The following is a 15,394-nucleotide window of genomic DNA, read 5'->3' on the forward strand; positions in this document are numbered from 1 at the left end:
TGCAAAGCCAGCTGTTTTGGCTCTAATGCACATAAGTGGAGAGCTGCCTTTTCACTATCTCTAATATTAATCTTGTGTTCATGCAAACACTACAATTCTTTTATAAATGTTCATATGTTTAATGGTAACTACTGGCTATATAGGGCCTTTTAATGTAACTGTTAAATTTACTGTATGTTTTCATATGTTCATCTCACCGTGTTTAAATATCTCTTTGAAGTCATCTTGGTTATTTAACTTGTTCTTCATGACTATTAATTCATTTGGAAAGTGCAGAAATGTAAATAGGGGTAGTTACACTTGCCATTAATAATAAACAGAGAAAGAAGACTTGTGTTGAGTTTGCATAACCCTATCAGTGGGGTTTTCACCACCTATAATTCAAAACTAAAAAGGAATCTGATTAGATCACTGACTGAAACGAAAATGCAGCTGGAAACTGATCCAAGAGTTACAAGAAAAATGCATGGAATGCAGTGGACAGTTGATGCTATCCAAAGAATAAACACAAGAGATTGGTATGTGAGTTTGTAGTTTGAAATTGGTCCACAAATAGTTGCATGCTGGTCAATGTGGGACTACAGAAATCCATGGCAGTAACTTAGTGGGCAGATTCCCTAAAGCATGGCACTGTTAAAGTCCTGTTAGCTGTGTGGGGCTTTCTGTTGTATGTCTGATGGAAGGTAAGCCAAAATAGGTAGCAAGCAACATCGTTGGAGTTTAATTGTAGGGTGCAGGATTAGAAAAGACGGCGCTATTTTTCTTTTTCTCTCTGCTTTTACATTTTATTTTTTTTATTTGTTTTGGTGTTTAGTGAGTATTCTTTTTAAATACTGATGCCCCTGGCTGGCAGCTATTCCTTTAATCGACCAGATCAACTATCAGAGGTTTAAAAGCTCCATCTCTAACTGTGCCTTTTTATTTCCTTTCAAAGGAAAATAGGACACTGTCCGCTACAGTGCGAGACATGAGGGAACAGAATGTAAATCTTTTCCTAAAGAGAGATGACTTTGATGAGTTGGAGGGGTTCCAGCAGCAGGAGCTGGCCAAGGTTAAGCACATGGTAAGAAGAGTTTTCTAGAGCCACAATGGGAATTTTTAGGATAGAAATTGGCATTAGTTGCGTGTGGTGTTCCTACCCCCCTCTTCCCTAAAAGTATAGTTCGATTTTGGGTGATGCTTAAAAGTAGACATAACATTTTTTTGTCAACAGCTCTGGCCTCTCGTGGAGAGGTCCAGCCTCTCCTTATTATCATAGTTGAGTATTTGCAGTGGTTCTAAAGATTAATTGTGTCTTTCTCAGGAATAGGATTCACAGATTGTTGTGATCCTTTCTTTGTCTGCAAAAAGCTAAACCAGTTCTTTTTGACACAATCCTCTTTGGGGCATCTTGGTGTTTTTTTAAATGTTGCCTCAATAGTATTTTTTGCTGTAGTAGTGTTGCTGTATACCAACATTGGACAAGGAAAAACATGCTACTAGTAAATCCTTGTATGCCCTGCTCCAGTAGAACCTCACCTCACCTCATAACTAGATCAAACCTGGGCTTTGTGCTTCTATTTGAAGATGTCTGTTAATCAGTTACTTTTTTTTCTCCATCTTTTTAATTCTTAATTTCCTCAAAGGAGATCTCTCCAAAGGTTCATAATAACTTCTATTCAAACATAACTGACTTACTAACCTATGCTCCTCAAGTTTACCTACATCTTTTCTCTCTGATCTGTCAAACAATATATCACTGTTATTAATTTTTAAGCACACTTCATAATACGGAACATTTGAATGTCTACCTTGTACATGCTTCATTTATAACATTCTGCCTACCTTTTACTTTTCACAATGTTTCTTTTTTTCTGCCATCATTTATTTATTTTTTACATTTATAAAACACGCTAAGCCCAGAGGCATCGAGGCGCTGTTATGAGCAGCTAGAACAAAGTATGTAGTTGTCGTACAAGCCAGGTTGGCGGAAGTCTGATATTTACAAGGTGGGTTATGCCCCGATATTGGGGTGCACCTATGTCTAGGGGCAGTTAGTTGAATAGCAGTGTTTTCAGCAATTTGCGAAAGGTCCAGTAGGAGTGTTCGGCTCTGATGGCAGGTGGGAGAAGGTTCCAGGGTTTAGTAGCCATGCAAGGGAAGCTGGAGCCTCCCACTTTTGCCCGTTTGACTTTGTGCTGGGCGAGACGATGTGTGTAGGCCGCCCTTGTTGGCCTAGAGGAGACCACTTTTGAAAATGTAAAATGTTTGGGCTAGGTAAGAGGGGGCAGCATTGGTAATAATGAGCCAATGGGCTTTTTGTCTTTCCGCTGAAATATGCTCCAGTTTTGGGATGTTTAGTGCAGCGCTAGCGCGTTATTTCATATAACCTCAATTTTTATGATGTTGCTCTTCGAGGTGCTAGAGAAAAGGGCATTACAGTAATCTAGTTTTGAGCCAATTGTGACCCTGGCGATGGTGAGGCAGCTGTCCGGGGAGAGAAGAGGTCTTGCTTCATGGATTAGTTTAGTTGAGTAGGCCGCTGTGGAGGCAATGGTGTTTACCTGCTGTGTAAGGGACAGTGTGTCATCCAGGTATACTCCTAGTGTTGTCAGAGGTTGGGACTGGCATCACTGTGCCATCAATAATGAAGGAGGAGTATTGAGGGTCGAGCTTCTTGATCATCGACGGGGTGCCCACTAGCAGGATCTCAGTCTTATCGTCATTTAAGCAAAGGCGATGGATGGGTGGCCATCCAAGCCTAGATGGTTGTGTAAATGGAATTGAGGGCGGCAGAGTCTTCTAGATAATTGTCATAAATAGGGAGAAGAATCTGTTTTATCAGCGTAATTCGTGTAGGAAATGCCGATTCTAGGAGGGTGAATAGTGGTTTTGTAAAAATGTTGAAAAGGTTTGGGGATACGCAAGAGCCTTGAGGTACCTCACAAGTGATGGGAGCAGGGGGAGCGCAGGCGTTCTCTGTGAATACCCGAATAACTCTTCCTCTCAAGAAGGAATCGATCCAGGTTATTGCCTCTGGCGAGAAGTTTGCAGCTGAGAAAAGGTGATGAGCAAGGATTTTGTTTGGCCACCAAGTCGAAGGTAGCCGACAGGTCTAGGAGTAGCAGTAGTGCCGGATTACCATTATCCCTGATCTCATCGATCTGGATCTTTAGATCCAGCATTACTGATTCCATCCCATGGCCCGGGCGAAACCCCGACTGGTGCATCCCCGGTATGTTGTTTGCTTCCAGGTAGCTCTGGATTTACAGATATGCTGCTCTGTCCAGATGTTTTAGAAAAAAGGGGACGGTAGTGATTGGGCGATAGTTGGTGGGAATCATAGGGTCGAGCAAAGGTTTTTTAATGAGGGAGGATCCATGCTGCTTTGAGGCTAGGTGGGACAGTGCCTGTGGTGAAGGAGTTAATGAATGAAGCAATAATAGGTGTCAGGAGCTCTGCGCACGCTGAGGGTGTTTGCAGTTCAAATGTCACCTTTACAAAGAGAAGGTTTAAGGCCTTTGAGGATGGTTATAACATAGTCTTCTGCGACAATGGTGAATTGAAACAAAGGTCGATCTTGGGGTTGGGAGGAGGAGGCGGTCCTGACCGTTATGGGGGAAGGCTGCAGCTTAAGTATGTTAGTCTCAATGGTCTGATTTCAATAAAACCCCAAAACGAATGTGTTTGCATACGTTCGAGGGGACCTGCAATAGACAACCGTCCAGATGTTGTGAACTACGAATCGTATGCTGCCTCATCATTGAATATGTTGGTTGTGGCTGATGGGCGGTGTAGTCCCAAATATTAGAAGTCCTACGCCTTTAGCTCTCCCGATCTATTGGTTGGTCTGGAGTATTACATTGGTTTTGCTCATGGATATTCAGTGTGGCGTTTATAGTCCATGACCTTGAGCACCTTAAACATGGTCATAGGTTGCAAAGTACTTTTCTGGTGATGCTGCCGAGGGCAGATTTTTATAAAAGAAGGAAGGTAATGTTTTTGTTTATTTTGATTCTTACATGTCTTTGATAGCAATAGAAAAAACAAGATTTTACGATTAATCACAGGTTTACTCAGCCGATGAGGTAGGTCTGTAAACATTGTAATCCACAGAACAGCTCACCCATTTGGAGAAATTAGACCCCAAAATGGCTTTGGTGTCAGAAGACAATTTCCTAGAGTGATTCTTTTAAGACTCGCTAAGAAGGCATCATTTATAGGGAGACCCATTTGGTGCACAACACTGGTCCTGCTCAGACTATCTCCCCATGTGCTCTTGAGGATACCTCACCTTTACGCTTTGAGACTCACTTGTGAGAACACATGGGATTGAACACATGGGATTGCCACACCACTCAAACAATTGGAAATGACAAGGAACCACATTGAGTTAACAGTGGCTAGACCAAAACTGTTTTTCTCAGTACAGGAACAGCTTTCGGAACAAAATGCCTCAAGAATAAAGCCAACAAAAATGTGTAGGCCACGACCATGCATCAAAAGTCTCTAACCCAAAGGTTCAGCATCAACGAAACGGTGCTTCCAGGGAGCATTTTGCTCAATAGACACATCGTGACGAAAGGACTCTGGGCACTGAATGTTTGTTGAGTCAAAAGGGAACAGGGCACCAAAACAGCCTGCACATGTTCTTACTTCTGGGGCATCATAGGCGGTCAGAGATGCTGAGCTTTTCAGTGAGGTAGCTTGGTAACTTCAGGGTGACCGTCTTGTAGATGATGTAGCAAGATTTGGAGATACATGCTTGCAGTTGGATCCAGTGCATTTCAATGACGGTCGGATGATGTGGTTGAATTTACTGAGTCTTTGAAGCGACTTGCTGCAGCATCTAACACACATCTCATGGGTGCCAGTGTAGTCGTCGGAAGGCCTTCCAGAAATGCATTGCCACCATTCCGGTTGGAGAGGACCAAGGCTTGGACAGCTGATTGGCAGTTAAGAAGGCAACAAAAGATTAGCATTGATTGACAGGTGGGTGGGGCTTATGTTATTTGGGCTAGATCCACTTGCACAAGCTCACCTGTGTCACCCATTGTCATTGACATCCCAATTGAGACAGAACCTTCTATGTCATCCTTCCCAAATGATTATGAAAGAAAAGATGCCATTGTTTTTAGAGTAGCAAATATCTATTCGTGATTAACATGCATTCTTAGTGCTAACACTCGGACGCTTTGACAGACTCTTCCGATTACGGAACAGGTGAAGAAACAATTTAAGCACACCACGGTCAAAAGAGCCACACTGGTATACGTGAACTACAGATGTTTGACAAATATAATGGCACATAACTCTCTAATTATTAACTATCATCCCAAGGCCAATTCTTTTATTGTCCACGTAGCCAGAAGGGGATGTGGTGTTCCATCCTCTTGGGTCCATCAACCTACAGAGTAAGTAAAATATTGCGTTTACTGGCAATGGAAGATGGCCACCACCAATATAAGGGTTGGCTCCACTGGCCCCCTTGTGAGAAATAATAGTTCAGAATGAGACGAGAATAAAAAAGCATCCTGAGGAAGCTTGCACACAAACACAGGCTGTTAAGCAATAAGGGCAAATACAGACTACTTTAGAGGCTTCTGAAACAGCTAGGAGATGAGCATGACTGGAGTGATGGGTTTTAGACCTGTGACGGGGACACATTTGATATCTGAAATCTGTTTGGAAAACAGTTACATGAGCCATTGGAAAGAAACTAACACATCTAACGGTTATAGATCCTTAACTTGAAGTGGTACTCCTTCCACATCCTGCTTGGCAGAACGTGCACAAACAGTATCTATGGTCCCCTTTTTATCTTCAGCCAGAATCTTGCCCTGTGGGGTTCCTCAGGGCTCGTCACTGTCCCTGTTACTTTTCAGTTTGTATCTGCGCTCTTTGGCTGACTTGATACAAAAATCTGGGGTAACATTTTATACCTATGCTGATACTCTGCTTCTCTTCTTTTTCTTCGGCTAGATTCAGCTAGTATTGATCTACCACCCCAATTGAGAAACTGGTTGATAGCAGTGTGGGACTGGATGGAAAGAAAAACTGAATGGGGATAAAAAGAGGTCATGGGGATGGGTGACTCTGAAACTCGGGTATTTTGTACCAATGATTTCTGGCCAGTTTCACTGGGTCCATGTCCACTTGTCAACTCTGTAAAAAGCCTGGACATTAAGTTCAAGCCTCTGGCTCTCTGGAACTGCAAATTGCATCTATCTGCAAGTCGAGGTTCGTCAAATTAAATATTTTGAGGAAGACTCTGCTTTTTCTCCCTTTGGAATCCCGCCCTACGGTTGTCGCTGGCACAGTGTTGGGAGCTATTGACTCCTGTAATGGCATCTTTTTTGGGACAACCAGTATGTTTAATTACCAGTCTACAGTTATTACAGAATGCACTGGGGGCGAGCCAGATGTCCCACTCAGTCGATCTTCTTTGTCAACTGCATTGGCTCCCGGTGTATAGCTGCATCGAGTTTAAGCTCTGTGCATTACCCACCGGGCTTTGCATCAGGGAGGGGGCGAATAGCTGCAGCTAAACTTACCCCATACTTCCCTCCGTTCTGAATCCCATAGGCTTCTGAGAGTCCCTCGTTTTCAAAGAAGAGAGGCTTCTAAATATTGAAGATCATCAATTTCGGAAAGCCTTGAAGACTTATCTTTTATAGTTCTGTAACAGGTGAAGTTTGTTGGAGGCGAGGGAGCTGGCCTCTTCAGCTGGCCACGTTGTTTCTTTAGTACCTATGGCCTTAGTAGTGCTCTATAAATGCTGTTACATTACGTAAGGGGTGTAGAGGAAACCTTCACTAGACTTCCAGCAGTCTTTACATGCTTTAACAGGTTCATGGCTGCAATACCTGCAGTGTCAATACAGATGTTCAAAGTACTGACCTTGTGGAAACCCTCCATGGAAATCCAATCTCCAAAGCAGTATCTACATCATACTGATTTCATCTTGCAGCTCCCCGGTCGTGTGACAGAATAACCTTTTGTCTGCTGCCATTTGGAACATTCCACAGATTGGTGGGTGTTAGACATGGTACCCTACAACTATTGCATTGAGTTCAAGAATCCATGCTGTATACCACCGGGACAAAACCGGACCAAGCCGGACAATGTCTTTGTATTGTTGGCTAACATCAAGACCTTCATCGTAAAAAGAGACATAGCAGAAGTACCAGAGAAGGAAAGAGATTGATCAAGGTATCATTAACTTCCCTATTCTCAAAAAGTGTGAAAGTCTGTGACCCATCCCTTCATACCACTTCATATCACTTGTACAGCAAGGCCACCCATAGACTCGAATGCCTCTCATTATCAGTTAGTCATCAGCACCTAGGGTGTTTACTAAGGCGCCATTGGTTGGAGCCGCTGTGACCGAGTCCAGGAAGTGTAGAACAGGAGACCCGTAAAGTTGGGGTGACTACCTATGTGATAACTACCTGGAAGAGGTATATGGTGGACCCAGCAGTGTATATGTCCTATTCCTAAACTCTGCAAATTCCCCCGCCCCCCCATACCCCTGAAGGAATCTGAGATGCACCATTTTTCAGAGGAATTTGGGTTCACACGCTCCTCGACAGTGATAGCAGTCTGCAGACCACCACAGATGAACATACAAAGGTTAATGCTCACGGACTGTGGAGTGGACCGAAAACTGCCTCTATCCCCAAGCTTCTGAACACAGATGCCATTACCCAGGCTGCAAACAGCCCTCACTATAGACATTGCAGAGGCCCACAGGTCAGCAAGGGGACCATTTTGGAGCCAGGCGGCCACCGTGCAGGGCTGCCAGTTTTCAAGATGGTGACCCCATTATGTAGGCACTCAACCAGCTGAAATGAGGGTGATGAATCTTAATTGAAAGGTACTTAGCTATGCCGGTGCTTGACAGACTGAGGCCAATCCCAGAGCCCAAGACATGGGCCCCCGCAGTTGCACCTGCTGGACCATTAACTGTGCTCATTTAACCACAGGGCTGTTTCTGAAAAGGGCCACATGCCAGATTCAGTGTGAGAATTTGGAGTGAGTTGTATTAGAGTGAGGCGGAGCGAGGAGCAAAGAGCAGGCTGCGGGCGGTGTTGGGATTCTCTTTGCGCTTCTTTCCCCCATTTACTTCAACATATAACCCCTAGCATATATGCTGTCTAATTTGCATCCTGACAAATTTTCCATTTTTCACACCTTTTATTTGTAAAGCAGTGCAACACACCTTAAGTGGAGTGTTGCGGGGAAAGTTCCCCCATCCCGGTGTTCTGTAACTGTGGTACTTTTTAGTTGTTTCCTGAATATGATGATGGCAGTGTTCATGTGTTTTTAAAATGCACCATTACTTTTATCAAAATATTGGCTTTTGGGAGACCATATGCTCAAAATGACTATTCCTCGTGTTTGAGCACAGTTTTTGAATGCATTTCCATTGTTTACTGGCTTCTTCCGTAGGTAGGAAATTACCATATAGGCTCATACGCTTTTGCAAAAAGCCTGCAAATGGTCCGCTGTTTTTGAGCTGGCTCAAACTGGGCAGAGGGGCTCTGTGCCGCCATGTACATCGGAACTAGAAGGTCATTGTAGCGTAGTTACTAGGGGATCTAGTCACTCATGTTTGAATTTTGTAGGTCCTCTATTGGTGGGCTTGGTTTTCCCAGCCCATCCTTTTTGGATATAAGGAGAGGATCAGGAGCCTGTATAGATGTTGCCTTCTGAAGCAGAGTATCCATTGCTGAAGGATAAGCAGAGGGATGCTGGAAGACTGTTGCTGCAACCAGCATTGGCCAATCATCCTTTGGATTGATGGACACATCTAGTCTGGGGACCTGCTCTGCCATCCTTGCTGGTGGTCTCCATCCTCTGGGCGCTGGACTGCTTCTGTGCCATGAACACGGTCTAACTTTGGGTCTGGGAAACTTTGCTTGCATTCTTTCTGCTTCACTGGGACCCTCATTGCATTGCCGCTGCTACTCTTCACTGTAGAGAAGAACTTTCCTGGAACCGAAGTCCCACCATCTTGATACCTGGTGACCCTGTTTAGGGTCTCTGCAATTCCTACCTGCTGCTCCTGTGGGGTCCCTCTATCATGGGGAAAGTCAAATCAAGCTGTATTCACCCCCTCAAGGAGCCTCTTCTGGTGTCTGACATGACCAGCAGAAAATGTCTTGCACCCGCTATCAGTGAGCCTTCGGCTGCATAATCAACAGTGAGCCCAGTTGTCCCCATCATCTGTTCTATTCAGAGTCCATGGGGTCATGTTCTATATGTCCTTAAGCCCCCCGACCCCCAACCCGTGTTCACTTTAGGAAATGTGATGTCCTCTGTAGCATTTATCTTTGCCTTGCCGTAGGTCTGGAGCCTGGATATAGGAGTCCTGTCTGGGATCCCCTAGACACATTTGATGGGTAGTCTGTTCTATGCTTTACATTAAAACGTAAATTGGCTATAGCTCAATTTTTCCATAACTCTTAAGACTCTTGCTTTTGAGCCACTTTCACTCCTTTTGTTTCTGTAGGATTGCACCATAGTTGTACTGTTAAAACTACCCTTGAGTAAGCTGTACAATTAAGATTATCTACCTGTGGCACTGCTGAACATTGTTGTCTACGTCCTACTCTATATCTTAGTTTTTTTTAAAGAGTTTGTAGCACCTTAACAATGTTATTCTTATGATTTGTGTTCAGTATCTTATAACCCACTTTAGGGATAGAAGTAAAGGTGGTAGCAAAACTCTGCATTGAGACAAGAGTGGGAGCCCTAATGTTGAACATCATCCACATTATCCATGTGGTATTCATCAAAGGTAGACGTGGCCACAGCAATAAGCAGAAACGTTTGACTATGATCCGTATCCACAGGAATAACCCTTATTTGTGTGCTGTGGTTAACAATGATGCTGAGGGAGCTTTAAACTGGGTGGGTTGGAGATATTGGTCATACCACTCAGTATAAACTTGGATAAGCCTTAATGCCCCTTAGCTTGTTTAGAGCCCTGTATATCTTCAGCCAGGATAGTTGTAAATGGCATGCTTTCCATAGAGGTGGTACTGAAGAGATGTATGAGATGGGACTTCTAACTGTTTCCCTACTTGATAATCTGGCAATAGATCCCCTGGCAGCCACGATGCAGACATGTAGGTATCACAAGATTGACGTAGAAAGGGTATACCTCTACCGTCTTGCTCTATGCTGATGTACTGTTGATTCTGATGTCATCTTTAGAGACCTCTGCGAACCTGCTTTGATTTTTCCTTTTTTTGCTTTTCTTTGAAATTTTGGAGAATTTTCCAACTAGAAGCTGAACTAAGAGGTCTTCCGAATCTTCTGCTTTTGCCACAGGGTCTTCTTTGATAGATTCGATATATAAAATGAGTTGAAGGCAGGTTGTGTGTATCTGGGAATGTCAAATTGGCTATTGACATATGTACGGCTAATTGTAAACTATGGAGCAAGCCAGTGTTAAGGGTATTGGGCAAAGTCCTCAATATATCTGTTACAGAGAGTCCTTCACGTTTTTCATCAGGTGAAGCACACGCCTTCCTAGAGAACACTCTTTTCTGTTGAAAAGTCTTCATGGAATTCCTGTGGAATATTGGAAGACTAGGGAAGTGTAAGGAAGGCATGGTATCAACAGAAGACGGTCACAAGTGACCACAGTTCAAGGATGTTCATTGAAATTAAAAGGGGTTTGAAAAACACCTATTTAAACCTAAATGTAAAGATGGGAGCAAGCTATGACCATCAAATAATAATGCAGTCCTAGTCGAGTCTGTCAAAATAAAAGGGCCTATACTAATAAACCTATTGCCAATCCTTACTTCGAAATACAAATAGTGTGGGAAATGTTACGAAAAGAAAGAAGTGTTCACAAAATGATATGTCAGGATGTTCAGGCCATTGACCTCCCTTCCCCAAGTTTTAAGAACGGGATAAGGCGGTACACTCGAGGTTAGCACAGTCTCTGACTTCTCCAGTACGAGGATACAGTTCAATCATTCGCATCAGGGCCTTCGGTGCCCAAGTCTCTTTGCCTTTGAAATTATCTTCATTCAGAGGGCCTGAAGCAACAAATAAACAAAAAGTTATTTTCCTCTTTCAGATATTCAAAAGTACTCGGTCTTAGGTGATTCAATATTCACCCCGGATCCCCCTCAACCGGGCTCAGATCCTTCTAACGCAATGTTATTCACTTTGGGTCCCCCTCATCCGCTCATATCTGCTTAACGCAATTAGTCTCACTCTGCCGGGGCCGGACCAATTTTCAATTTCGAGTGTAACTACTACTACTTGCTTTAACCAAAGCTTTTAGCTGGATCTCCCTCCGCCGGCCTCGGACCAACTTCTTCTTCTACTTTCTTTAAATTCTTACTGTCGAAAATTTTCGAATGTGCACAGGATTTTGCTTGACCCGTTGCAGGACCACTTTGATGTCACAATTCCTTATGACTTTTGCCACTTTTCAGTTGAATATCTAACGGAGACTTTCGAAATGAGCACTCAAGTGGTGCCGGACCACTCTGTCTACCGTATCGTATCTTGGCCTAAAATTTCAATCACTCATCTGCTGTTTTAATTGTATTCATGTTGCTTGCCACATACGCTTCATACACTGTTCTCTTCAGTTTTCACTTATACAATTTTGCCGCTTGCAACCTTGATTCAACTCAGACCCGTCTGGTATCACTCTCCCCAACTCACTGGCTGCGCTGACTTCACTGGCGCTGCTTTGTTGTAGGAGCCAAGGACAGTACCACAGCGGCAAACGATTCTCCCCGCCTTGACTATTGACGCGGGAGAGCCAAGGGTACCTCTGACACACAACACAGGATTCTTCATCCTCTATTTCTGGTCTTACGTTTCCTATTCTCGAAGGTTCCTAAAAGTAACAGTATTTCGTTGAAAATGTTAAGGGCACTTCCTTCCTTGCAATCCTCTTCGGTCTGGTCTTCTTTCGCCTTGTATTAAACTGCCATCTTGGAACTGCGACTTCCTTGTGTGCTTTGCCTTGCTCAGAGTGTGCTTTCACGCTCCGCCTTTTATCCGTGTTGATAAGTGTAATGGAAGTCAGGTGTGTGCGTAATGATCAGTAATTGCCTGACCATTGTATTGGGACATGTCCGATATACGGCTCGGGTATTAGTCCGTTTTCTCTTACAGTGAGCTGTTTGTGAGAAAGTGTTTGTGTCGGAAAAGGGGGGGATTGAGTTCCCAAGTATCCTACCTGGTAGGATGGGGCAAAGGTGTTACAGAAAAGGGGTTACCGCGTCTCATCAACCGGTGCCCCACCTCCACTCCCCGAGCACCCCTCACCCAGGTGATCTTCCTGCTCCTGGCCACCCCCAGGAACTGGATCCAAAAGAGATGGCCGTTTCCTGGCCACCTGGATCACGGATCCCCGGGGACTAGCGGGTGAGACACCTTCAGGTGTCTGACAGAAGGGATTCCTATGTGTACTGTGAGACACACATGGTATCAACAGAAACACAGACTCAAAGATGTTAGTGTCAAAACCTTTATTTACTAAGGTTTCTGGGCCTAACACTAAAGGGATGGTTCCCTTAACTGATGTTTCTAAGGGCCGTCGATGTCTGATAGTCCCAAATAAAATTCTATCTGTGTCTAAACATATTCTTGCCCTCACTCTTTACAAAAATGTGATGGGAAGTCTTCAAAAAGGAAAAAACGTAGTTCAACAGAAAGTAGGAAACCAAAGTTGGTTTCAGGTGGTCTTCTCAACAGGTGTAGTTAGGTCAATGTCACAAAAATGAATTAAATCAAAAAGGGCTGTTCGTAAGACTTTCTCCACAGAGCCCTTGCAATATTCTCAAATACTTTGTTTCTTTACTTCCTTGGCGTTCCCTACCCCAAGATTCAACTTGTCGAATTTCCAAACACCACAAAAGAAATATAACCGTTCCTTTTGAAACTTCTCAGGGCTCCCTTCCCCAAGCTTCAATCCTTTCAACACTACAAAATAATAAGTCTACAACTTTGCTAGCTAGGCCTCTCTGGGTTTCCTTCCCCAAGTTCAGGCTCCTTTCAGTTTCCAACACAAATTCAGTTTTGGCAGGATGATTTTCTTTTCTTTCAATATCATACAAATAACAGGTATTCCACTTTTTGTGGCCTTGCAGGGTTCCCTTCCCCAAGCTTAGGCTCCTTTTGGTTTCAAACACAAGTTCAGCTTGTCAGGATGTACCTTTCATTTTATGGACAGTTCTTTCACACACACACTTCACTTGTGGGGTACAATCGGAGACTTTTTTCTTTTTAAACCTCCTGTTTCTTTGCTCCTCCTAGGCGTGACCACTCTGATCTGTAATCCCTCTTTTTATTCCTTGCTCTTCCTTCTTTGCTCTCTGCATGACTTTTCCTTTATCCTCTGTCCTTTTCCTATTATCCATTCATGCTTTCTGCAGGCTCCACTTTTATTTTTCACTTGCCTCAGTTTGCTCCATTTCAAACACACAAGTTCCCTTTCCCAACCTTGCCCGCTTCCCCCTTCAGGTTTGGCATTGAGGTGGAACTGTTCCTTTCCTTCTGGACTTCAACATCCATAATACTTCACAAGATACTTACTTTTACGTCCCGTCCCCTTTCCTCCATACTGCATGGGCGTCCCTTTCCAGGGAATGGAGACGGAACCTTTTTCACCAGAAAAAACCTTCCCCTTGAAATTTAGAGGCGCACAGGGGTGCGGCCCAAGGAGCATGCGCTGCCCCCACTCTGCACTCCCGACGCCACACCCCAGTCCCTTTTTCCACGTCGACGGGAACATGCTGAATTTGCCAGCGCTCCTGGGTTTGGCTTCGGCCATGTAATTCCACGCGTGGTTACTTCTTCTGTCTTTGTCTTTTTATCAGTCAGGTACTCGGTCCTCAGGCATCACGCTCCTCCCCGGCGCATGTTGACTTCCACAGGGTTCAGCAGGTGTCCATCCTGCAACGGGCTCTTCCCAACTTCAGACCCCCACACCCTCTGCCTACGTTGTCTTGGGCCAGACCACGGTTGGCAGGCTTGTTCAGCGTGTGGCTCGCTGTCATCGAAATCGCTGAAGAACAGACTAGCCGGGTGGAGGGAGCTCTTCCAGAAGTCACCTCCAGAGGACCTCAAGAACTTTGTGAAGTACCGAGCCAGGCCCAAGGTAGGGCCGCCATTCTCTATCGCACCCCGCAAAGCAGACTCCTTCCCATGGACTCCCCCGCGTGGGAGGGACTGTTCAGGTCCTTGTACCAGCGCATGCACTGAGGCTGCTGCAGCTACCGGCCTTCAGGCCGAGGGATCCTTGGGTCCACCAGTGGCTATGTTGAGGGACCGGAAGGTTCTTGTACGATTGTCATCTGAGGGGCTCCACCCTTGTACCGTCAATATGGCCGAGGAGCTACGCCCTAGTACCAGCAATAAGTCTTGATGCAGATCTACTGACCCCCTGGGTCGAGAGTGTCACACCTACGGGGTCTAGGCCCGAGGAGCAGGGTAGGCCCCGTGATCCACACACAAGAGTCTCGGAGGGAGCTGGGACCAGCGAGCCGAGCAACACGTCGCATGCCCGTGGCAGGCAGCTCGACCAGATGGCTGCCGCGCCAGACAGAAGCACCTGTCCGACTCCATTCCCGGAGTTCAGCGAAGAATGAGTGTCAAGGTGAGACTGGCCTCAACCAGGTACATGGCCTACAGCCTATCCTTATGCGCAGGGCAGTTTTCCACTGCGTCCATACGGGCAGGGTATGCAGCGGCTTCAGCAGCTCCCGGCTACCCCGTCAGTACCCCTTACCCCCTCTCTGGCCAGTGAAGAGGGGTTCTTCGAGAGGTTCCTCGGGCTCATGAAGTCAGCTCGGATGGGGGTTATCCTCAAGGACACCATCAGGGTCCTCCCTACGATGCTATCGGCACCACAAGCTCCTCTGCCGGCACTCCTGGTCCTGGCGCAACCGCTGCCTCTGGCTCCTCAGGCGGTTCCGTACCAGCCTCTGCCTCCTCAGCCTCCGGCCGTGGTTACTGTGCCCTAGCCTCCGGCTCCAGCTACTCCTCCACCTCCACATCTGGACACACCATCCTCAGCCAAGGCCTTCCACAAACCTCTTGCAGGGCTGGCGGAGTACCTGGGCCTACCCCAACCCGAGGCTGAACAGCCGGCAGAGGGGGTTCTGGAGGAAGTCCTCACACAACTCCCCTCTGTCAAAACCGGGATTTCACTGCAAACCGATGTAGTCTCCCTGGCCAAGAAGGGTTGGCTCAAGCCCCACTCGGTCCAGCCGGTCAATCGACGCCTGGACATCAAGTATCGCCAAGCATCGGCAGATGGAGGGGGGATACACTCTTGCTATTGGCCCATCCTCAGCCGCACTCCTCAGTGATCGCTGCGGCATCACTATACTCCAAGCCTCAGTCGTCCTCAGCCACCTCATCGTCGACG

The 15,394-nt window shown here is 45.6% G+C and overlaps 1 protein-coding gene across 3 annotated transcripts in view; it reads left to right on the forward strand.

Moving 5' to 3' along the window:
* Nucleotides 1-15,394, forward strand: part of GOLGA1 (golgin A1) — an 804,100-nt gene that overhangs the window by 223,738 nt on the left and 564,968 nt on the right. For 2 of the 3 annotated variants that reach the window (XM_069609438.1, XM_069609439.1), the window contains one exon: nt 935-1,063. The exons of the other annotated variant lie outside the window; for it this stretch is intronic. In XM_069609438.1, the coding sequence (XP_069465539.1) occupies nt 935-1,063 (129 nt within the window). The remainder of the gene's footprint in view (nt 1-934; nt 1,064-15,394) is intronic. 3 annotated transcript variants of the gene reach the window in all.

Source organism: Ambystoma mexicanum, chromosome 8, assembly GCF_040938575.1.
Source record: "Ambystoma mexicanum isolate Mex_15411 chromosome 8, UKY_AmexF1_1, whole genome shotgun sequence".
In the NCBI taxonomy this organism is placed as follows: Eukaryota; Metazoa; Chordata; class Amphibia; order Caudata; family Ambystomatidae; genus Ambystoma; species Ambystoma mexicanum.